This window comes from Cajanus cajan, chromosome 6 (assembly GCF_000230855.2).
Source record: "Cajanus cajan strain Asha chromosome 6, NIPB_CcT2T_4, whole genome shotgun sequence".
Taxonomy (NCBI): Eukaryota; Viridiplantae; Streptophyta; class Magnoliopsida; order Fabales; family Fabaceae; genus Cajanus; species Cajanus cajan.
Genome location: NC_138522.1, coordinates 40,498,159 through 40,521,681, shown reverse-complemented (window position 1 = coordinate 40,521,681; position 23,523 = coordinate 40,498,159). Strand labels below are relative to the sequence as shown.

Here is a 23,523-nt window from a genome sequence, read left to right as displayed (position 1 = left end):
TTGAAACACAACCTTTGACACTGATTATAACCAATGTTATGATGTAGCTACCCGCTCCATGTAATGCTTGTAGCTGAAGCAGAAGGGGTCTGTTTGAGTTTGATTACTCATTACTGCAGAGTGACCACTAGCACTGAGTCACTGACCATTTAGCTCTTGTTGATAACCAACAAAATATGGCGCGAAAAGAGTGGGCAAAAAGCATTTGGCGTGGGAGTTTCGCGGTAATTTTGGCAGTGCTTCCTAGTCATTGGAAACTGTGAAGGAATCAGAACTTGACATGCCATGCTAATGCTTGCTTGTTAATATCGAAACAAAAATAAAAGCTAGTAGGAAGGAAGTCAGAATAAAGTGCGAGTCTGGAGACAAAAGTGGGTGCAATGATTGAGAAAGAAATAAACATGGCACGAGAATAAATTCCATGGAAGACTTCAAAGATAAAATTCCATGTAAGACACTGCCACTAGCATGCACGGTGGAGACGTTGCACAGAAATGAGTCGGCCTTATGCAGGAAGCATACAGTGAGTGATAATGAAGAGGTGGGGTTCACCACTTAATCTTCTTAGTGGGACCAACCCATGTCCCTAGTGTTCATGATGGGTCAGGCTCATATGGTTTGGACTGTACTGTTGCACTTGCTAACTAGTAACTAGCTTCCCAAGAACACACTGTGCTCTCCTAAATTAAGGTGCCCCACCTGTTCAAGCTTTGCAATTAATACGAAGCAGTCATTTAACTCATTAAGGTGGCTTGGAAAGACCAATTTGTGGGGATGACAGTTCCAATCGCGGCCAAGCCAATACATGGCCTTCAAGTACAAAAACTAATAGAAAGGAAATTTGTAGCTTTAAAAATCGTTGCAAATCAATATATGAGCAAGGCTTTATATCTTTGTTTCCCTTGGATCATGATGAAGTCAGAATTCCATCTGATCAAATAATACAAAAAGTGGTAGACATAGCTTGATAAGTTCTTGTCTACCCTCAACAATGCTACTTGGTGGTGTCTCAATCTGTTCTCAAATTCGGGCAAATAGGACGGATCGAGAGAAGACAAAAAACAAGAAAAGTGATATTGTTAGTCCGCGTTGGCATTTCCAAATTGCACAGCGATTCATGCAAGATAAGTCAACTCCAAGCCAAATGTATCGTCAACTTACACTTTCCAGTGTTAACAACCTCCAATTTTTCTAAAAAAACAAAACAAAAACAAATTAGCGAAAAATCCAGACAATTATTATGCAGTATTCTACCTTCATTTCTTTTTATCTATTTACTCCCTCCGTTCTTAATTATAAGCAAATAAATATCATATTTTTTTTCTTAAATATAATCAAATTTTAACTACTTTTACTTCATTTAATGATATTTTTTTTAAAATATTCTTAATTTAATGCACTCCTTTTGACATTTATAACAAATATAATTTAAGAAAACTATTGTGCGATTAATAAAATTTAATAAAAATAACTAATTTCTTTAATATTCGTATTTTTTTTTGCTTATTATAAAGAGAAAGGGTACTTAAGAAGACTTCCCAAAAAAAATCTACTTAAGAAGATAATACATAATAAAATTATGATTAATATCCCCATTTATGTTAAGATAAATTAAAACTGTGTTAATTACTATAATTGAAAATAAAGTAATTAACATTATCTTAAACTTGTAATTAGGTGGATAATGGATTAACAGGTAAAATTTTATTTCGAAAGTGAACAAATAAAAAAAAAGGGAGGGAGTACAGCTAAACCACAAGTCAAGCCTAGCTAGCCATTTTCTTTGATAGTCATAATTCATTGATTTTTCTGCCTATATTATCATCGTAACCTAAATCCCTATTATAAGAGAATTCACTGTAAAAAGAAAAAAAAAACGTAATTGCACTTTTAGTTATCCACATATTACAATTGCACAAAATTAATTCATCAAGTATTAAAATCGTGTAATTTTGATCATTCTGTTAATTTTTTATTATTAAATAACGTGGTAAATTTGATCATTCTGTTAAAAAAAAATTTATTAAATAACGTGGTGTTGACATATGACATGACATATGATATAATGCCAACAAGTGAAGTGACAGATGACATGATAGTCCAAATTCGCACATCACCTCACCTACAATAATAACATGTCAGTATGTTAGTTACGAATTAACATATCAGCTAGACTGCCATGTTATCTTTAGTATCATTTAGCAAAAATTGTTAAAACATTTAACGAAAAATTGGTGGAGGATTAAAAAACATACCATTATAATACTTATAAAAGACCAATTTTATATAATGAGTTAATTACTGTAAAAAAATTTTACACCGACAATTAATTATATTTTTTAATTGTGTCATGTCATTATAAATATATTTACTTTTAACAGTGACATGATACAATTAAAAGATATAATTAATTATCAGTGTAAAATTTTTTTACAAATTTACACTAACAGTGTATAAGTGATTAACACTTATATAATTATAATATGATAGACCAAAAGTACCATTAAGACAAGAAAAAAAAAACTACAACACTTTCACAACAAAAATAAAACGACAAATGGTGGCAACAAATTTTTCATTATTAATTCATTCTTTACAAAATCAACACTCTAAAGAAGGGACTCGTTTACAAATTAAATTGACTTTTTAAATAATTAACCAATAATAGAGTGTATGAATGTATTAGTAGAATTTCTTAAATATTGAATGTCAATCTTACCATATGCTAAAAATGTCAAGCTGCTGAACCTTGCTAAAAGAGGAGCTGAGACCAGATGATTTCTGCAAACACAACAAAAAAATGTAGAAAGGTAAGTTTGTTTAATAACACTACTAGTGTACAAAAAGATCAAGTAAATTTAAAAATTACAAAAAAAAGGCAATAATATGAAATTGATTAATTAAAACTAAATGTAATCAAAACTACAAGAGGTATAACCGTATAAATGCTATTGGAAGTACAATTTGTATTTACCTTTTTAGCTTTTATCTCTTTGTTGGAGAGGCAGCATTGGACGTGTGAAACCCCATGGCAATAGAAAGTATAAAAAGCTAATCGGACTGAACTGCTGCATTCTTTGGCGTAGTATCTTCCATCTAAACGTCCTTTAATTTGACACTTCTGCGCTATTACTTTCTGATTGTACTGACAGTCACCAAAACATAAAGACTGTCTTTTACAGTTCAAATTCCAGTCACATAAGTGACTTGTTTGGAAATATCTTATTTACGAGGAATTAAGCTAGCTGAACCAAGCCATTCAAAAAATCATTATTCTCAACTAGGGATCTCGATCCAGCTTTTTCCAGCTCCTTTTATGCCTACTTTTTGGACAGCTTCTCGCACTTTGCTTAAATTATCCCACATTCCAAGTGATGCATAAACATTTGACAGCATTATATACACAGAAGCATCTTCTGGCGAGGTAGCAAGAAGATGCTCAGCAACGATATTTGCAAGATGTCTATTCTTGTAAGTTCCACAGGCACCAAGCAAGGAGCACCATATAGTTTTATCAGGCTTAAATGGCATGTTACTAATCAATTTTCTTGCTTCTTTAAAACGTCCTGCTTTAGCAAGTATATCAACCATACAATTGTAATGTTCTGGGTATGGTGTCAATCCATACTCTGTTTGGATAGACTTAAATATAGTCCATGCCTCTTCAACTAGGCCAGCATGTCTACATGCAGTGAGAACACCTAGAATGGTGATTTCATTTGGCTTTGTACCAGATTCTATCATCTTACGCAGAAGACTAATTGCCTCGTCTGCTCTTCCATTTTGTGCACATCCCCCAATGATCCCTGTCCAACACATGGTATCTATTTCAGAAAGACAATGAAACAAAGCTAAGGCATCCTCAATCTCACCACATTTTGCATACATATCAATAAGAGCAGTTGTAATAACTCCCTCTGATTCATACCCCTTCTTAAGAATGAAAGAATGAATTTGCTTGCCACTTTGAAGTGATGCCAAACTTGAAGAAACTTTCAGAACGATTGAAAGGACAAAATGATCAATCTCAAGATCCAAATGAACCATATCCATAAAGAGGGAAGAAGCTAATGTTCCTGAACCAAATCTAGCACAACCAGCAATCAAACTTGACCAAGACACAACATCTTTATCCGGCAAGCTTTCAAACAATCTTAATGCATAGTTAATATTTCCCTGTTTAGCAAATAGATCAATAAGAATGCTACCAACAACATAATCTAACTCATAGCCACTTGTGATGACCAATCCATGCACTTGAGACGCCAATCTTAAGTTATGAAAATAGATGCAGACCTTTAAAGCAATACTAAAGGTATAGGAATCAAACAGTGCACCAGAATGATGCATACAAGCAATCAGACTGAGAGCCTTCACATAATCTCCATTGGCAACATACCCAGAAAGCATGGAATTCCATACTGCCAAGCTTTCAGCAAGAGGAGAGTTCTTATCAAATATCTTCATCGCTTCATCCAATAGCTTGCAATTCGAATACATATCAATCAATGCTGATATACAATAACAGCTACACTCAAACCCTGACTTGATAATACAGCCATGAATTTGTCTCCCCATGGTTAACTCGCCAAAAAGACTGCACGCTTTGAGGGCACATGGGAATGTGAATGCATCAAGTTTAAGGCCCCTCACGTGCATCATAGAAACAAAATGCAAAGCATGGGGGCTAGCATTATCTGCAAGACCAGCAATGATGCTGTTCCAAGACACAAGGTCTGGTTCTGGCATTTGATCAAACAGATTCAACGCATCCCTCATGCAACCCTCTTTAGCATGTCCAAGAATGAGGGTGTTCCATGAGGTGGAATTTTTACACGGAATTTCATGGAAAACTCGCTTTGCATCCCTCAAGCTCCCACATTTGACGTACATGTCCAAGAGGGCATTCATCAGAACAGTGTCAAACTCCAACTTAGCTTGAGATATATGTCGGTGAACCAACCTGCCCAATTCAACATCACCCACGAGACCACATGCCTTGAGAACCGCAGAGTACAGGAACTGATTGGGTTGCACTGTTCTGGATTCCAGCATGTGGTTGTATAGTGTGAGAGCCTCATGGGGCCTCCCAGAATTGGTGAATGCAGAGACCATTGTTGTGTAGGAAATTATGTTCCTGTGAGGCATTTCGTCGAAAAGGGTTTGTGCATCGTCGAAATGGGAACATTTTGCATACACAGAGATCATGTTGTTTAGTAGAAAGACGTTATTGAAAAGGCCAAGTTTAATTATAATAGAATGAAGTGATTTAGCATGTTTGATAGTTTGAAAGCGTCCACAACAGCTTAAAGCTAACTGGATTTGGTTTAAATCCATTGCCAACCCATTACGCATTGGAGGACGATCTTCGAAATAGCGCCTTCAGTAATTTGACACTTCTTTTTACTGCTATAGAATTTGTGAAGAATGGTCCAAAGATTATGAATTCTCACACCTTGTCACGTTGAAAATAGTGTGCAGATACATGTATATAAACATTTATACTATTCTCTCCTCTGCTTTTTATAAAAGTCCGATAAAAGTGTTGTTTAATTTTTATTATAAAAGTTAATTTAAAACGACTTTATATTAATTGTTTTTTAAAAATTCTTAATTAAATTAATTTTTCTTAATGCAACAAATGTTAAAAATAAGTTTATCATATAATAGTTTTATCTTAGTCGAATAAAATTGTCTCTGTATTTTACACAATAAATAAAACATGGGGAAGAGACGTCTCTGTTTAAAGAGCAACGAAAGTGAAAATCAAAATACAGCTCCTTCTTCGTCTGAGTTAGGCTATATCCCTCCTGGAATGCAAACACACTCTACCCATTCGTGTCATTCCCACCTTAGCATCGCAAATGTAAAGACATGATGGAATATGTATGCACAACAAATCTTCTTACGCTAGCAGCCTGCGATACCCAATCACCCACGACTAGTGTTTTATTGTATTTATTTGAAAGAATATTTATATAAAAAAATTAAAACTTTGTTATTATTTAGTTTTTTTCTTCTTATTTCACACACAATTTCATAATGATTAGACATTACCCGCTTTAAGTCTAAGTTTTCATGATTTTATTTTTAGCTATTATTCAAAAAGTTTTTCAATAATTAAAATATGTGTCTCTTTTATAAACTGTTATTTTTTCTTATTTTATTGATGTGAAATCTTGTTTATATCCTAATCATAACAATTCTTCCAACTCGGTAGACATGTTGGAAGTTGAAAAACTAATGACATGAAAATGACTTTTTGACTTTTGTGGGATTCTTTTACAAATATTTTACACAAATGAGATTGTTTTTAAAACATATTATGCCATTAAAGTTGTTTAACATAGTATCACTTAATTTACATCGATACTTGTGACACGTGACAAAATATTTATTTATTTTTAGTCATTAAGCTTGAGTCGCTAAGCTTATAACAACCCAAAATTAGTCATTGTAGCTTATAATGACACAAGTTGACTTAACTAAAGGTTGTTATAGCCTATAACAATCTAGTTATATATATATATATATATATATATATATATATATATATATATATATATATATATATATATATATATATATATTGTGTGTCGTTGTAGATCATAATAATAATAACATTTTCAAAATATTTTAAATTTTAAATATATTATAATAAAAAATAACATATTATCTTTTTAAATATATTATAACATTTTTAATAAGTAATTTTATTTTTCAACATATTATAGTAAAAATAAAAAAAATACCTTTTTTTAAATCTAAATTTTCTTATAAACTTTCAAATAAATTATTAGCGTCGACTACTAATTAAAAAAAATAACAAAACATAACAATAAGAAAACAAAATAAATTATTTACCAGTATCGAAGAAAATCATAATAGGAACAACTTATTTATAAAAAATGAAACACTGAACGAGACCATAATAGAGAAACCAGATTCGAGAGTGAACAAGGGAAGACACAACAAAAACGAAGTGAGGAGTAAAATTCTTTTTATAGTGGGGTAAAAAATTGATTTTATACTATTTGGGCCCATGTGATGCATTCTAATTAGTAGAATGCGCAATATTTTTGTATCGTTCAGGCCACATGATGCATTTTAATTGGCAAAATGTACATGATGCATTTTAATTGACAAAATGCACGGTGAAAAAAAAAAGTTAAAATGGTGTCGTTGTGGAGTACAACGACCTCAAAAAAAAAAATTGTCTTATGTGACATTCTGATTAGCAGAATGCTTGATGAAAAAAAAAGTTAAAATGGTGTCACTGTAGATTATAGTGACCTCCAAAAAAAAATTTTGTTTGTCAAGGTCACGTGATGCATTCTAATTGACAAAATGAATGGTGAAAAAAAAAAGGTTGCTATTGATTATAGCAACTCCAAAAAAATTAATGAGACACTATAGCCCATAGTAACCTCACTCCGTGTAAAGAAAAAGTTGTTATATGTTACGATGACCCAAAAAAAATTAATAAGGAGTATTGTAGTCCACAAAGATCACCCGTGTAAAAGACTACAACAATCTCCCTAAAAGTAAAAAATAAAATAAAATTATTTAATGAAGTTGTTCTAACTCCACTATATATGTTAATTCTAACTACCACTGTAACTCACAACAACTTTTGTTCGGTAAAAAAAAAATGTGTCACAGTCGGAAAGGTATAATATATTTCAAAACATCTTCATTTGTATAAATAGTTTGTAAAAGCATTCCACAAGGATTAAAAGCCCATGGAAATAATTTAAATCTGATGACAGAATATGTATGAGAGAATGTGACAATTCGACTGGTGTGAGATTGCTGTAGTGAGCTACATCATTCTGGTAAGGGTTACACGTAGAGAGAACTTTCTGTTAATTTTTCTAACTTAAGGCACCATGATTCCTTTGTGGTCACTTTCACTAGGCATAGTTTCCATCATACCATATGAATAGCCGGCAAAAGAAATTCATAGACCCTGGATTGCAGCGCGTGACTGTTAAACAGTAGTACAACTACAAGAGTAATGGACAATCATTGTGTTTGTGTTTAAAAGGTCACTTAACTAATAACCATATTTCACTTTTGCATGGCAGAAATAAAATTTATAAATACTAATCTTCAACTTGAATTTGTTACGGATTTCCTCATCAGTAGTCTTAAATCTAGTGACAGGCTATCCTTAACATAGATATAGATTTATGAGAACCCATCCACACAATCAACGAGTAACAGGAACCGCCACGAGATTTAACAATTGGTGAGATCGTGTGTTACGGAATACGGACCTGATTTATCTCAATTTTCATCACATCTTTGCTATGTTTTCATCGGGGACGGGGTAGCAAAAGTGAAATTGTCCAACGGAATGAGCTACCTCCCATTCAAGTTGACAGGACTATGGAAGTTAACTACTAATTTTCCCAGAAATTTATATCTTTATTGAAAAAAGAAACTAACTTTATCGGTAAAAGACAACTTTGATCTCAATACTATGAAATCATCATGGATCGTATTTATTGTCTACTATGAAGTTACAATAGTTCATGTATTTGGTGAAAAGGGTCGATATCCAGTCAGACACCCGTAACGTCTAAGAGGCACCAACCCTGTCACGCGGAATCAAGCGCAATTCTGAGCCATGCTTAAGGAAGACATTGCCTGAAGAAATGAAATATAACAGCATGTCAAATGAAAGATAACTACCATCAACCTATATTATATAATTTTATTCAATGTCATGTTAAAAGTATAACCCTTTTACAGGAACGCATAATCGCGACCTCAAAACACGTGAATCAAGTAATCTCAACCATTTCGAGTATATCATTAAGTTTAATAAAAAAAAACGCATCCCAAATGTTTGGGTAACATTGTTTTATTTATCCCTTGAGTAATAACTTTTTAAGGAGAAAATTGTGGCAGAAATTATTATTTGAAGAGGAAAATGTGATGATTCTTCAAACACAGTGGAAAGTTAAAGAAACAGATGATAAAGAAATGCCATACCTGCGCTCTGCTGGGGATTTATGCCAACGCCATCTGCATGCATACAAAGCAATAAATATGAATGTAGCAAATCTAAGATAACTATCACTAAAACAAGATACGTTTTCACAGTGAAAGGTTGACGGTCAATAATATACATAAACAAAAATACTCTCAAAGTTTGTAGTTCTTCATTCATTGGGTTCATGTAACATGCTAGTATTGGTAGATTACTTTTCCATATTCCTTTTCCTTCTTAATAAACAATACTACACTTTTAGCAACAGCAGATGCCAAGTCACAACATGTGATGTGCTCGCCAAGTCAGTTCAAATAACTAATTTGTCAACCAGATCCAATTAAATCTCAATCAATTTGTACTTTTTTTTACTTTTTTGGAAGGGAGAAGATCTCATTTGCACTGTAATTTAAGATGGAAAATAGGACAAAACAGATGAGTTGATTGAAACACAGAGATTAGATATTCTGCCACAATGTTGCTACTATGAATCATGTAAACTCTGAATATGTTTACCAGCAACTTAACTGGAGAATATAATAAATGCTAAAGACAGCCTGATTCAATCTCTTCTAATTCACATAACACAGCTAAAAATAAATAAAAGTAAAAGGGTTACTAACTAAATTACAAAACCAAAAGTTAGAAAATTTAAGGGTCTACTAATTACAAAATGTCCTAACTGACTGTCATAAATGTCTACAGAAAAGAAAAAGAAACAACTTCAAAGCTGTGATAATTGCTAAACAAGACAGACATTATTTAGCCAGTAAAGGAGACAACACTAAAGTGTGAAGAATACAACAGTATGAAATGTGGCCAACACTTTGGAGCTGAGAACTACCAAGTTTTGATTCATCTAATAATCATGACATTTTCAGCTACATTCAAAACACAGAATGATATAAAACACCATGTTCCTTCAATTCCTTCTTTTTTACTATATTATGAATAAATATATAATTACGTCTCCAAAAGTTCCTTTGTTGATTTGATAGTTAAAAGTCTGTGCGAATACAATAACTTAGTTCTTGAATTTGTCAACTTCATGACAAACGAGTCTTCTTTAGTGAATTTGTCAATTTATGATTTGGGAATTACATTATTATATACATGCGAACACGGCAAAACATGTAATCTATTACCAACCAAACCAAACACAGTTTGCCACTTTCTGGGACAAATTTGTATATTTAGTTGGGATATATACAATTTATCTCCCAATCCATAAATTTCATAACAAGTCAGTTTTTCATGCAGTTGATCAAATTTGAGGACTACATTTGTGATAGAGTTGATAGATTCGGGATAAAGTTATATACACATAAACTTTCACTTTTAGGGAGGAAATCGTATGTATACTCTTTATAGAAAAATATTCTCTCATTTTTACTTTGTTTGATATTTGCGAACACAGATAAGCTGAAAAGTAAAAATAAAGCACATGCACTGTGACAACAATATAATTAACATTAATCCAAAGTCAGGTGTGTGGGTGGCCAAGCTTTTGTAATCCCCAAAGGCCAGAAGATGCCCAAGGAAGGAAAAACGTGATATGACTGAAATCACAGCAAAAGGCATCCACCATACGTCCCGTTACCACCATCACACAACCAAAACGTGATTTTCCGAATAAAAGAAAACCCTAATGAATATCCTAAAACTCGCAACATAACTAACAAATAAAAGGGGGAAATTGATCTAATTGAAGATGAGATGATTAATTACCGTTGGTGATGATAGCGCTGGTCTGGGGAGGGACTTTGAATTCTTCGGCAGCGAATTTGAGAACGGCAGTAAAAGGTGCAGCCTCTGGAACGCTAAACCTGAAAGAAATTCATAAATTGGGAATTAGGGGAAAAACTGTTGAGATTTGAGAAGCGATAACATGAGATTGATAGATAGATAGATACACTTACACTTTGAAGGGTAACTTTGGATCGGATGTCAGTGTTACTTTGAACGACACCTTTCCACCACCCGCCATTTTCCCACTCCTCTAACGATCTGCCAAATTCCTCAACTATCCACCCCTTCATCATATACCGTACTTTTCACGCAATTGTCGTTTAACTTAAAACGACATACTAAAGCGGAACGCTGAGCTCATATTCGCAAAATCAATCACAATATTCAATATTCTCTTCTATTTTTTTTTTCTTCTTCTTTCAAATATTCATTTCTGTCTGTATCTAAATATGTTTATTTTTTCGTGTAAAAAAATATATATTTACTTTACTATAAAATATTTTTCAGAAAGGATTTGTGTTAGGACAAAAAATTATGTTTATTTTCATATACCTTAAATTAGTAATAATAAATATTTTTAAATATAATTATATTATAATTAATTAATAATAAATAATTATTTTAAATATACAGTTTGTATTTTAGACTTGTAATGAAAATTTTAAATTATTATATAAATTTAAATTTAATTATCAATATTAAAAATTACTGAAATTTAATTTTAAAATAGAAATAAAAAGCAATAAATACTATCATTAGTTAATTACAAATAACCGTTTGTATCACTTAATCAAGTTATCTAGTGTTTAAATCTCGGTCTCACCAATATTCTTACCTAAAATTTTCTTAAGTGAAAGAGTTTTTGGAATTAAATTTGATTGTTTTTTAATTATCAATATTATAAGTAATTTTATATTATTCTATAAATTATTTATCATAAATCCTAAACATGATTTATATGATAAATTATTTATTTTTACAAAAAATAATTATTACATAATTTATATATTTATAAATATTTTTTATTATAAAATTTAGTTATATTAAATAAAATAAAAATATATCTTGTGTATTTCACATGCTAAAACATGTTAAAAATATGTTAACTAATTTTTTAATAAATTATATTATAATTAAAAATTTTCAAATTTTTTATCATAGAAACTATATTTAAGATTTATTATAAACAAACTTTTAACTATTAATAATTTTAAATAATAAAATATTATTTTAGAAACAAATATGAAAAGGATATATTAAAAGAAATAAATATAAGAATTATTTTATAATACACATAAAACAAAATCAACAACTTAAATTGTTTTTAAACTATTTTCACATATCTTTCTCAAAAGACTTGAGTTGTGGTTTAAACTATTTTTATGAACATTTCTCTATAGATTCAATTGTCTAAAGGTGCATTTGGTTCACCTTGAGATACAGAAAAAGAAGAATACTATAGGACAATTATTTAAGTCATAGAACAGATTTTTTACTTATACAATAATACCCTTGTTTGATGAATTATGGACAGTACAAGTAAAATAATATAACTTTTACAATAATACCCTTTTAATATGATTTTTTTAAAAACAATTTACAATAATAATAAAAAATAATAAACAGTGGAGATATGTTGATGTTTTGAGTTTATACATAAAATAAAAAGTTGTTCCGTAATTATTTGAATAACAAAAAAGTTAAATTTTTGTCATGTCTCGTAGTCCTTAATTTATGTTGTCCCAAAAAGTATTTTTAAAATCAAACATGAGATAAAAATGGTTCGTTTTATCTTGTCCCGTATATTTTGACAAATCAAACACACTAATGTATGTTAGACGATCTAAATTCTCAAGTTCTCAATCTTATAACTTTGTATTAAAACTTTTACAAAAACTTATATTTATTTAATGAGTTGTTTAAAAACTAATAAATATAATGTATAGATACTTATAAATAAAAAATAAAAAATATTTAAAAGAATAAATTAATGTGCATATTATTTTATTTATAATAAAAATATATGAACTTATAAATTTTAAGTATTCTAATTGTTTAAAAGAAAATTTGGTAGTAATTTGTAATTATCTCCATAATGTAATTATCTAATAAAAGTATCTTTAAATGAAATAATTAATTAAAATAATAATTTTATTTTATATAAAACTTAAAAAAATCTGATTCGTAAAATTGTTAGACTTCTGGACTAACTTAAGGGCCCAAATCCAATTAGCTTGAAGCCACAATTTGTTTAGATCTGATCCATTTTACTATGAACACCTGCCAGTCTGACACAAGACTTAACAAAAGCTATGAACACCCACTTTTATAGAGATCATCAGATCAAGTTGTTTTTCCTTAAGAAAAAACCTATACTAACTCCCTTACTTGAACATTTAGAGATGATCTAACGGTTTTTTTTTTAGGTTCGTTCCGGGAGTATCTACCGCCGACAGCAGTGACTAATCTCCTCGCTACGTTAGAGACACTTCAAAGGGTGGGATAGCTGGCCCCAAGATTTAACGCGGCTGCATACACAAGGCAGGATTCGAACCCCTGACCTTGCTTAAGCGTGGATCAACCCCTACCGCTGAACCATACGCTTGAGATTTTATTTAGGCCTAAAACGGTTTTTATGGTGAAACATCCTAAATGAATAAAATAATTTAACTTCCACCAAGATAGACCTCACTTGGGATTTAGGAAAATAATTATCACTGATGAATTTGACCATAAGATTCTCTTGACATAAAAATTCTCACTATGAATTAAGGCTGGTAAATTTATTCCTTGTCATCCTCTTGTTTCCTGAACACATAGGCTAGAGTAAAGACTTACAGTTGTTAGAAAAATTTTGCACATTAAGCAATAACTTCTAAGTTATTTATTTATTTATTTATTTTTACACCCATTAGAAACTGTAATTAATTTCTGTCAGAGATATGAACATACAAAATAAATATTCTTTCTCTAATGTAATTTATACGGCATATGTCACAATTGTTAAAATTGTTGTTCCATTTCAAGATCTCTCTGCATACCTATAAAAGTATTACAATACTCAAAATGCAAGTTCAATATTAAGGGGAGTTTTTTTTTTTTTTTTTTTTTTTTGAGATCTTAAGGCGAGTTAAATCCCTGTTTCGAGACTCATAAAATGTTTAAATTTTAATCTGATATATTTTGGAAAAAAGTTTGGGCTAAATTTAATGTCGTTTAGGCCATAGATTTGTATGGAAGTTACATATCTACCGCATTCAGCGCGAGGGCTAATAAAAATATCACATTGTGAAGACCCCATGTTAAATAGAAAGGCCACAATATCTTGCAACAAATCTTGTTTACACAAAAATCTGTGTCGAAAAGCGAGGTCCCATGCCATAGATATAGTCCTGGCAAGTTACCAATACACGCACTTCTTCCCTTTGGATCTGACAACAACAGTGCATGTTGCTTGGCTGGAGGACCCATGACTCCTATCATCGATGTCCATGCCTTAATTCACAAAAACCCCTTAATTATTTCATCCTTAACATTGAGAATTGATAAACCCATTTTAACATTTTCAGATCTCAATGCTTTGCATGCAGTTAGAATCAAATCATGTCCTCATCTTAATTACCTTTACTTGTTTAACAATGTCACACTAATTAATGTTATCATTTAGCACCTAGTGCCTCATGCCACGGCTTTTTTTCTGCGTCCAATCAAATGAAAAAACTTGATTGATGATAACATACTTTTTTTTTTGAAAAAGTTCATGTGTGCATAGCAAGAACCGAAGTCAAAGAGGGGTGCGTCCTCCCTTTTGATTCTTTTATTGGTCCCTAATCGTCTAATCGATGAAATCCGAGTCAGAAATCAAGAAAGAGGTCCTTATGCAAGGTGGGGTAAGAACCTAACTATTGCCATCACCATCAAAATCAAGTTTCACTCACCAGAAATGACCTTCCAATCTTTGTGATCATTTTATAATTTCTAAATAAAGTGATTGATTGTTTTAACTTTAATCCTTACCATCTAGTGTATCAGAGAAAGTGTGATTCATATGGTTTTCATGATCAAAGGCAAACTGGCAACCATTTGCTTGATGCGTTATAAATTCAATGATTGCTCATATAGGGTGGGAACTCACTGTGCCCACATTATGACCTACTAAAACATTTTATCACTAGTTTATTATGGACTCACTTTTATTTTTTCAGTTTCTTAGACTGTTATAGTTTGAAGTAGCCAAAATATGCAAGCGACAAAGTCCATTGAGCCATTATAGTTTTAAGTAATAGTTTTTTTTAGAGAAGATTATAATAACGACAGTAAAAATTCAATCTAAGTCTTCATTTATTTATCTGTTCTGCTATAAATGATAGATATCTTTTATAAATTATTCTATTTGAGTCGAGTGATTATAAACAGTAACATTTTATTTTGACGACTGCTTTTAAGATTTTTTCAACCTTTTGGAAAGATGACTAGCAGTCTAGCAAAAGCTTTGACACAAATCATTGCGTAAATTAAAGTTAATTAACCCACTCCGAAAAATTATGTACGTTTTGAACTTTTAACAAGAGAGAAAAAGGAAAAAGATTATAATTTTTAGTTCATCCAATAACAGTCCAACAGTTCTCTGGGACTGGGCCTAATGGGTTGGTAGGTGTTGGGCCATCCCGGAAACTATTAATCAAATCTGATATAACGCCCATCTCAAGATACTTTCCACCTTTCATTTTCATTTTTTTTTTTTTGCATCACTTTTTGACTAGAAGATAAGGATGTCATACCTAAGACCTCGAAATTAAAATTTTCATAAACCTGTCAAAATATTCATTGAACTGTAAGTTTACGAATTATTTGACTCTATTAGTATAACTAATTAATGTTGAAGTACTCATTAGTATTATCTGTACTCTTTCATTAATGCAGTGCTGTCAAAATATTCATTATGAACTAAAATTTATACAAATTATATAGTACAAGTTTCTTAAGTTACAATTATCAATATTGGAACTCAGAATTAGAGCCTTAATAATGGAAGTAGTCGAAATAAGGTGTATATGTTGAAAATTATATAAATATGTTATAAGGTTATAATAATGTATATAAATGATCTTATAATTCAATTTTATAAAATTAAATATAAATCAAGATGTTAAATCTTACAAATTTTATGTTTAAAATCTAAACTTTATTTATATCCATCCAAACAATGTGTATTGGCCATAAAAGTGTATATATACTAGAAAATTATCTATAACAAGTTTTGCTCTATGACATATAATGCCCGATATACTTTGAAAATGGGAATGTTGAAGATGCGAAATTCTTGTTACTTTATAGGGCACTTAGAACATATGCCACTTGCAATGGCCCAAATGTGCAAAACATTAGAAAATCTAACATAAACGAAAACGAAAAAAGTGAAAATGAAAAGAAGAGAGCTGGGGTTTTGATAGAATTTTCTTTTAGTAAAGCCAGTTGGAACACGTGTGGTACTAATCATGATTAGCACTAAGCCCCTCTTGAAAGCAATGATTCATTCCATCTTAGTCTCCCCCACATAGACATGTTCATCACTCACACTAGAACCTTTTCTAATCTCCTTCTGCACAAAATTTCTCTCTTTAACTTGCTTTTATCTCTACACTCATAATCAATCAATGTGCATGGGTTCTCTCAGATTAAAGAAAAGCACAGGCCAATGGTGGGCCACCCCGCTCGTGCACTGCAGCTAGCCTTGGCCCATCAGAGCTTACAAAACTGATGATGAAGTTGAACCTTCATAAAGGCAATTGGTGAGAGAGAATTATTAAGGAAAAAGGCTGATTACATGTGAACTAAGCAAGGTCCCCACCAAAGGCCATTCACATACACTACCTTGTGACAAAAAAGTTTATATAAGGAAAGGGAAGCTACACAAGAATGTGAAAGGGTGAATCAAAACAAACACTTCTCTCCTTTCTATCTATCTTTCCTCACTTAGTCTGTTGTCTTCCCCACAATACTTAAAGGGAGAGATAACAATGGCTTCTGAGAAGGTTGAGACGGTGGTTGCTGGGAATTACTTAGAAATGGAGAGGGAAGAGGAGGGTTCTAAGTCTACTACTGGCAAATTATCTAGGCTCTTTTGGCATGGTGGTTCTGTGTATGATGCATGGTTTAGCTGTGCTTCTAATCAGGCACTTACTCACAAAATTATCATTGTTTGCATTAGTCTTTTTCCTCTAGAAGCAGAACCTTCTTTTGGTGCGGCAACGGTCTCATAATAATTTTCTTGATTTTGTGTTGTGTTTCATATAGGTTGCACAAGTGCTACTGACACTGCCATATTCCTTTTCACAACTGGGGATGTTATCTGGGATCATATTTCAGCTTTTTTACGGACTTATGGGAAGCTGGACTGCTTACCTTATCAGTGTCCTTTATGTTGAGTACAGAACCAGAAAGGAGAGAGAAAAAGTTGATTTCAGAAACCATGTTATTCAGGTTATTATAATTTATAGTTTTCATTTTATTCTTTCTCTTGAATGAATCAATGTGAGAGTGAGACTAATAGCCTAGTGGTAGTGGGTTACTTTAGATTCTTCTAATCTTGGAACTTCTTTTGACCGTTTGCAGTGGTTTGAAGTGCTTGATGGACTTTTGGGCAAACACTGGAGGAATCTTGGTCTCTTTTTCAACTGTACTTTCCTTCTGTTTGGATCAGTAATTCAACTAATTGCTTGTGCAAGGTAGGCAATGAATCACGGTTTTGAATACACATGATCTGTACATGTACATTATAAACTAAAACATTATATATACAACAAATGTTTCAGTAACATATACTACATAAATGACAATCTGGACAAGAGAACTTGGACTTACATCTTTGGCGCATGCTGTGCAACAACAGTCTTCATCCCTTCTTTCCACAATTACAGAATCTGGTCATTCTTGGGCCTCATTATGACCACATACACTGCATGGTATATGACCATAGCTTCCCTTGTTCACGGACAGGTAAAGGAATCATTATTTACCAGCCTCAACAAATAGTATAAAACCAATTCATTTAATGAATGCTAACACATGTGGTATATTATTATATTTCTTATTGTATTCTGTATGTTTCTGAAGGTTGAGGGAGTGAAGCACTCAGGCCCAACCAAATTGGTTCTCTATTTCACTGGGGCTACCAACATTCTCTACACTTTTGGTGGACATGCTGTTACAGTGTGAGGACTCAAAAGCTAAATCAAATTATTTTAGTTATAATTAAAGGGTTTCTTCTCGTAATACTATATATATAACATGATGTTTGAGAAATTAAAGAATATTATTGTCCTAGCTTTGTATTGGGATTTATAATTGAGTATATTGTCAGATAAAAAGTTTTATGACTTCATGCGCTATATAGATATGAATCTGACAGACATGTATTGATATATATATTGTAGGGAAATTATGCATGCAATGTGGAAGCCACAGAAGTTTAAGATGATATATCTGATCGCAACCCTATATGTGCTGACACTAACTTTGCCATCAGCATCTGCAGTCTATTGGGCATTTGGAGATATGCTTCTCACCCATTCAAATGCTCTCTCATTGCTCCCAAGGACAGGCTTCAGAGATACCGCTGTTGTTCTCATGCTCATTCACCAGGTTAGTCATATCATTCAAAAAAATGCATATTTTATTTTAATTTTAAACTATAAAACATTTACTAGAACTTATTTAACTTATAAAAGTAACTAGTGCCGTACAAGCTCTTGTCATCTTATTTCAGTAAGTTTACACTCAATGTAATTATGAATATGATGTTTGATAAGAGCTTATATTGAATAAATAATTTGTTTACTGTTTTGCAGTTCATAACTTTTGGGTTTGCTTGCACTCCTTTATACTTCGTGTGGGAGAAATTCATTGGAGTGCATGAAACCAAGAGTTTGTTCAAAAGGGCGTTGGCTAGACTTCCTGTTGTGATTCCAATATGGTTCCTGGCAATCATATTCCCTTTCTTTGGTCCCATTAACTCAACTGTTGGATCTCTCCTAGTCAGCTTCACTGTTTACATAATTCCTGCAATGGCACACATGGTCACCTTTGCTTCAGCACCTGCTAGGGAGGTTAGACACATGCACCTAGCTAGAAGTGATTTTTTTTTTTTTTTTTATAAAAAATTTACACACACATGCTGCATCATCTAATAGAGAAATTATTAAGTAATCAAATATCATCGAATTGTCTGTGATCTTGATCGATCAATATGACATATATTTAAATTTTTTAATCTACGAAAATATTTAATAACATTTGATTACTTGTCACGAAGAATCTAGTTATAGATTATTTGGTTGAGAATTTCTTAATAATTTCTCCATCCCATGCTTCACTTGATGCTTATTATTTGCCAGCTGGTCTAGTTACATTCCTTTTGTTTTTCTTTTCTTTTTTAATTACATTTGTTTTTGTTTAATTTCTTGACAGAATGCTGTGGAAAGACCACCATCAAGGTTAGGAGGTTGGGTAGGATTGTACTCCATGAACGTGTTTGTGGTGGTGTGGGTTTTGGTGGTAGGATTTGGGTTGGGAGGATGGGCAAGCATGATTAATTTCATACACCAAATTGACACATTTGGGCTATTTGCAAAGTGCTATCAGTGTCCCCCTCACAAGGCATAAGTACGTATAAGTAGCTCCTCTAGTTTCTTATTGTGATACTTTGAGATCATACATGCGCGTGTAAAGAGATTGGCTTTTAATTATTTGTACCTTTTTCTTTTTCTTCCATTTATCCCCTTTTATTTTTTTTCTGTAAGAAGCCAAGTCTTTCGATTGTGTCAGCTAAAGGTGCGATGGCACATCAATGCCACCCCCTATACGAACTTACAGTTAGAATTTCGTGTGCTGATTAATCATTTCTTGTTGTGCAACTACCTTGCCATATGCTACAGTACTAATTGCTTTGTGTTATCCCTCACCCTCTCTCTCTCTTTTCACCCCCTACGTAGCTACATTCATCTAAAACAAATAAATGAGTACAAGCTAACTTTTTCATATTTTTGTTTCCAAAGGAAAAAGACTGATGGGAAAATGTGAGATTTACTTTCTTATATTATCAGTACAAGTGTACAACAGTAATATAGTGAAGTTTAAACCTATGAGTCCAATTTTAGTGGGAAAAAAATGATTGGTGGATACTAAGAAACTATTTGACATATAATAAGAGAATCCTATAGTAATCAATTTTGTGAGCGATGAAAAAATAGCACAACGACAAAGACGTAGAGGAAATTGCATGCATGATGTTGGGAGAGCTAGCTAGCTTTAAGCTCAAATCTCAGACTGATTATATATTATGGTATGAACGTATGATCTCATCCTCTAATCTTGAAAGCTTTTATGAAATTAAAGGGTTTGCTTGCAAAATTAAAAAAGGTGGTTTGTGATGAAATTGATTGGCTAGCTGTCGTGAAAGGTGAAGTGTGAGAGGTGTAAAATGGAAAATCTCAATAGTACGTGATGGACCACAAACTATTCCGTCATACCTATCATTACGCTTGCACAGTACTATTTCAGGCACTTATCACTTAAACTTAAATTGGCTTTTGCCTAATTTGATGTATCTTCTTTTGTGTGCTATGCCAAATGACAAACATAATGAGCAAACAGCTGTTTCGAAGATTACCAACTAGTGATTGTCCCCTTCTTTTCTGCTATTTTACATAGGGACACAGTCATTCTGTGAATACAGTTGAATATAAACACATTAAAAATTGGTCATACAGATATTTAAAGAAAAAGCTTGGGATAAGAAAAACATATTTCACAAGTAAAGTCACAAGTTTTAGAAAATTTACCGTCATTGTACACAAGTATATAAAGGTCGAATGCCAAACATTTTCGTTCTCATCATCTTATATAAAATTGAATAGGTTAAAGGGCCACATATCAATGTAAATAATAAGCTTTATTTTCCGGAAAAATAGGTTATGCTTTTATAATAATTACATTAAAAATTATACTAACAATAATTTTTTTTAAATTTTCTAGATGGTTCATACTCGACAGAGAAAAGCTTTTTAAACTAACAGTATATATAACCATTAAACTCTTAATTTTCATCAAATCACATGTAATAACTTTTTCTTATAATATATTTTTAAAAAAATGGACATTAATCAGAATGGATATTATTTGCCTCTTCATGTAGTTAGTTTTCCCTTATTTCTTTTTTCTGTTTTTCTTTTTTTAAGGCGTAGCTTGTTTATTCTTTGAAGTCAATTTTGATAGGTGAGAAAAATAAAAAGGGTTTCCAATCACAATGGAGTTTGAAAAGGTCAATTTATTGTTTTGGACCTATTTTAGAGTATTTGGGATTAATAAGCTAATGCATTGACCTGATGACCATAATCATCAATTACACCTTAACCAGATAAATCATGAATGTTCAAGTAGCATATATATAAACAGTAATATAGCCATGAAACATTAAATCATAGGTAATATTTTGTTGGAGGTGACGATTTGGGTAAATTTGATCATTGAGATATTTCTCATGCCACCTCATTTATGAAATACCAAGACAATATATTAATTAATTCAATAATGATATTAAGAGATCCTAAAGGGTCCAAGGAATTTAATGTCTCTCTAACTTTATCCCCCCCATTTAGAATTTACACACTAATTTGTAAATCCAATGTTTTTAGATACACCCACCAAAATTTAACTTACGAAAGCATGTGACATTCCGTTCTAGTATTTCTCCGTAAAGAAATTTGGTGCTGAAAGTGTACAAAAAATAGTACTTTAAATGTGCTTATATAGAACTTGAGATCAGACGTTGAACATTATATTCCGTTGAATAACAAATAGGAGAAAGTGAATGTTCCACTACTAGAAAAGTGTCATTTTCTTGCAAATTTTCCTGTAAAAAAATATTCGCAGAAATTTTTTGCGAATTTTCTTGCAAAAAAATATTCGCAGAAATTTTTTGCGAATTTTCCTGTAAAAAAATATTTGCAGAAATTTTTTGCGAATTTATTTGCGAAAAATAATTTACAGATATTTCTTACAAATTTTGCTACAATTTTAATAATCATAGAAATTTTTTTCCATGGTAATAAAAATTTGCAGAAAATATTGTAAGAATTTCATTTTGTTTCTTGCAGATTTTCTTGCAAAAATAAATTCGCAAGTAATGTTTACTAAATGGTAGAAAAATTTTGCAGGTAACTTTTCCTACGAACTTTCTTGCAAATTTTAATCCGCAGGAAAAATTAAAAAAAAAAATAAAATTTATAAGTTTAATATTTTAAAAAAACTTCAAGTCCCACATCGATTGAAAATAAAGTAATTAAATAGTATATAAGTTGGGGCAACACTTACCTTACAAGTTGATTTATATGGTTGAGTATTAGGCTTATAATCTACAATCTTAAAATTTAAAAGATTATGTATCACATTCACATGTTGGAGGCATGGAAACAAATTCTTCGGATGAATTCATTGTGAGCATTTGAAAGTTGAAAAATTATTGATAGAATTTATAGTAATTTTTTTTAATTTTTTTCATAAAAAATATTCCTGCAAAATTTCTTGCGAAAAAATTTGCAGGAAACTTTCCTGCGAATTTTCCTACGAATTTTTTTTGCAGGAAACTTTGCTGCAAATTTTTTTTTGCAGGAAAGTTTCCTGCGAATTTTTTTCGCAAGAAATTTCGCAGGAAAATTTCCTACGAATTTTAAAATTCGCAAAAAAATATTATCCACGAAGGTATTACCTGCAGATAAAATTTCGCAGGAAAATTTGCAGAAACAACGTTTCCTGCGAATTTTTATGAAAAATTCGCAAGAAAAGTCGCATGTAATAAGAGAAATTCTAGTAGTGTTCTGTACAATAATAAATAAACTCAATTAAATGTAAGTAATAGAATTATATATATATAGACAGACAGATAGATAGATACACAAAATAGCAACAATTTTTTTTTGAAGGAATATCAACAGGTTATTTGATTGAAAAACTTAATAATAAAAATATAATGAATGTGTTCTCTTTAATTTTTTTTATCAGTTACAATTTTTTTAACAGTAATGAATTTGATCTAAATGGTCTTAATATATATCACTTCATTTTTTTACCTACACCACTTTAGTTCTCTTGAGATAGCTTTTGGTAAAGTTATGCATTATGTCAAGTTACGTTTTACCTTGTCTTATAACTTACTTTAAAAAACCCATTGCTAAGTTCTCCTATTTATTTGAAGCCTATTTCCCTAATGTATAGCCTAGTGTTTTCTTTTAATCTAAAAAAATAGCGTAACTTGAAGAACCTATTTAATTAAAATTATACTGTGTAAGACATTTTATATGCAACTTGAACGTGGTATAAGGTATAATAGTTCTCATCCAATGATTAAAATCTAAAGTTGGTACAAAATTTTATAATTTTAAGTAAATATTAACTAATAAAATAGAGTGTGATTAAAAAAAATTTACACCAAAAGAAAAATGTTAGATTATGTTTTAAGATCTCTCAACTTTATTGTGTTAAGAGATAATTATTCCACTTAAACATGTAATTGAGGATTTGATCCCTAAGATCATGTAAATAAAAAATATTTATTAAAAAAATCGGTCTCTCAAATAAATTTATGTATTTTAAAAGATTAGTTTCTAACTTTCGATCAAAAGATCGGATTACACAATCAAAGAAAAGTTTCTCTAATATTCTTAACTAAATAAGATTTTTTTAAAATTATTGTCTAGCTTATTTAGTAAAAAAATAAA

General features: G+C 31.4%; 3 protein-coding genes across 4 annotated transcripts; 1 reads left to right on the top strand and 2 right to left on the bottom strand.

Annotated features, from left to right (window-relative positions):
- Positions 1 to 2,003: 2,003 nt before the first annotated feature.
- Positions 2,004 to 6,369, bottom strand: LOC109790660 (Pentatricopeptide repeat (PPR-like) superfamily protein). 2 transcript variants are annotated; one of them, XM_083077069.1, is made up of 3 exons: positions 2,975 to 6,369; positions 2,720 to 2,781; positions 2,004 to 2,122 (listed from the first exon to the last, which is right to left on the bottom strand). In XM_083077069.1, exon 1 carries the CDS (start codon positions 5,353 to 5,355, stop codon positions 3,277 to 3,279), a length of 2,079 nt encoding a protein of 692 aa, XP_082933195.1. In that variant the 5' UTR covers positions 5,356 to 6,369; the 3' UTR covers positions 2,004 to 2,122; positions 2,720 to 2,781; positions 2,975 to 3,276. The 2 variants fall into 2 exon arrangements, with proteins under 2 accessions (XP_082933195.1, XP_082933194.1); XM_083077068.1 differs by lacking the exon at positions 2,004 to 2,122 and having other exon boundaries at positions 2,547 to 2,781.
- A 2,040-nt stretch (positions 6,370 to 8,409) lies between these two features.
- On the bottom strand, positions 8,410 to 11,075 carry CCP2 (ubiquitin-fold modifier). Its single transcript, XM_020349847.3, has 4 exons — positions 10,918 to 11,075; positions 10,727 to 10,824; positions 9,001 to 9,033; positions 8,410 to 8,652 (listed from the first exon to the last, which is right to left on the bottom strand). Exons 1-4 carry the CDS (start codon positions 10,983 to 10,985, stop codon positions 8,585 to 8,587), a joined length of 267 nt encoding a protein of 88 aa, XP_020205436.1. The 5' UTR covers positions 10,986 to 11,075; the 3' UTR covers positions 8,410 to 8,584.
- A 5,567-nt stretch (positions 11,076 to 16,642) lies between these two features.
- Positions 16,643 to 19,702, top strand: LOC109790661 (auxin transporter-like protein 3). The gene is made up of 8 exons (XM_020349851.3): positions 16,643 to 16,923; positions 17,045 to 17,230; positions 17,363 to 17,475; positions 17,563 to 17,746; positions 17,864 to 17,961; positions 18,184 to 18,391; positions 18,598 to 18,855; positions 19,217 to 19,702. The coding sequence occupies exons 1-8, from the start codon at positions 16,768 to 16,770 to the stop codon at positions 19,409 to 19,411; spliced, it is 1,398 nt and encodes a 465-aa protein (XP_020205440.2). The 5' UTR covers positions 16,643 to 16,767; the 3' UTR covers positions 19,412 to 19,702.
- Positions 19,703 to 23,523: the final 3,821 nt, after the last annotated feature.

Coding starts and splice junctions, on each gene's coding strand:
- LOC109790661 (XM_020349851.3), top strand. CDS start 16,768: ATGGCTTCTGAGAAGGTTGAGACGGTGGTTGCTGGGAATTACTTAGAA. Junction 17,747..17,863: donor CTTCCCTTGTTCACGGACAG/GTAAAGGAATCA, acceptor ATGTTTCTGAAG/GTTGAGGGAGTGAAGCACTC. Junction 18,392..18,597: donor TTCTCATGCTCATTCACCAG/GTTAGTCATATC, acceptor ACTGTTTTGCAG/TTCATAACTTTTGGGTTTGC.
- CCP2 (XM_020349847.3), bottom strand. CDS start 10,985: ATGGCGGGTGGTGGAAAGGTGTCGTTCAAAGTAACACTGACATCCGAT. Junction 9,034..10,726: donor CAGCGCTATCATCACCAACG/GTAATTAATCAT, acceptor GTATGCATGCAG/ATGGCGTTGGCATAAATCCC. Junction 8,653..9,000: donor AAATCCCCAGCAGAGCGCAG/GTATGGCATTTC, acceptor TCATTTCTTCAG/GCAATGTCTTCCTTAAGCAT.
- LOC109790660 (XM_083077069.1), bottom strand. CDS start 5,355: ATGCGTAATGGGTTGGCAATGGATTTAAACCAAATCCAGTTAGCTTTA.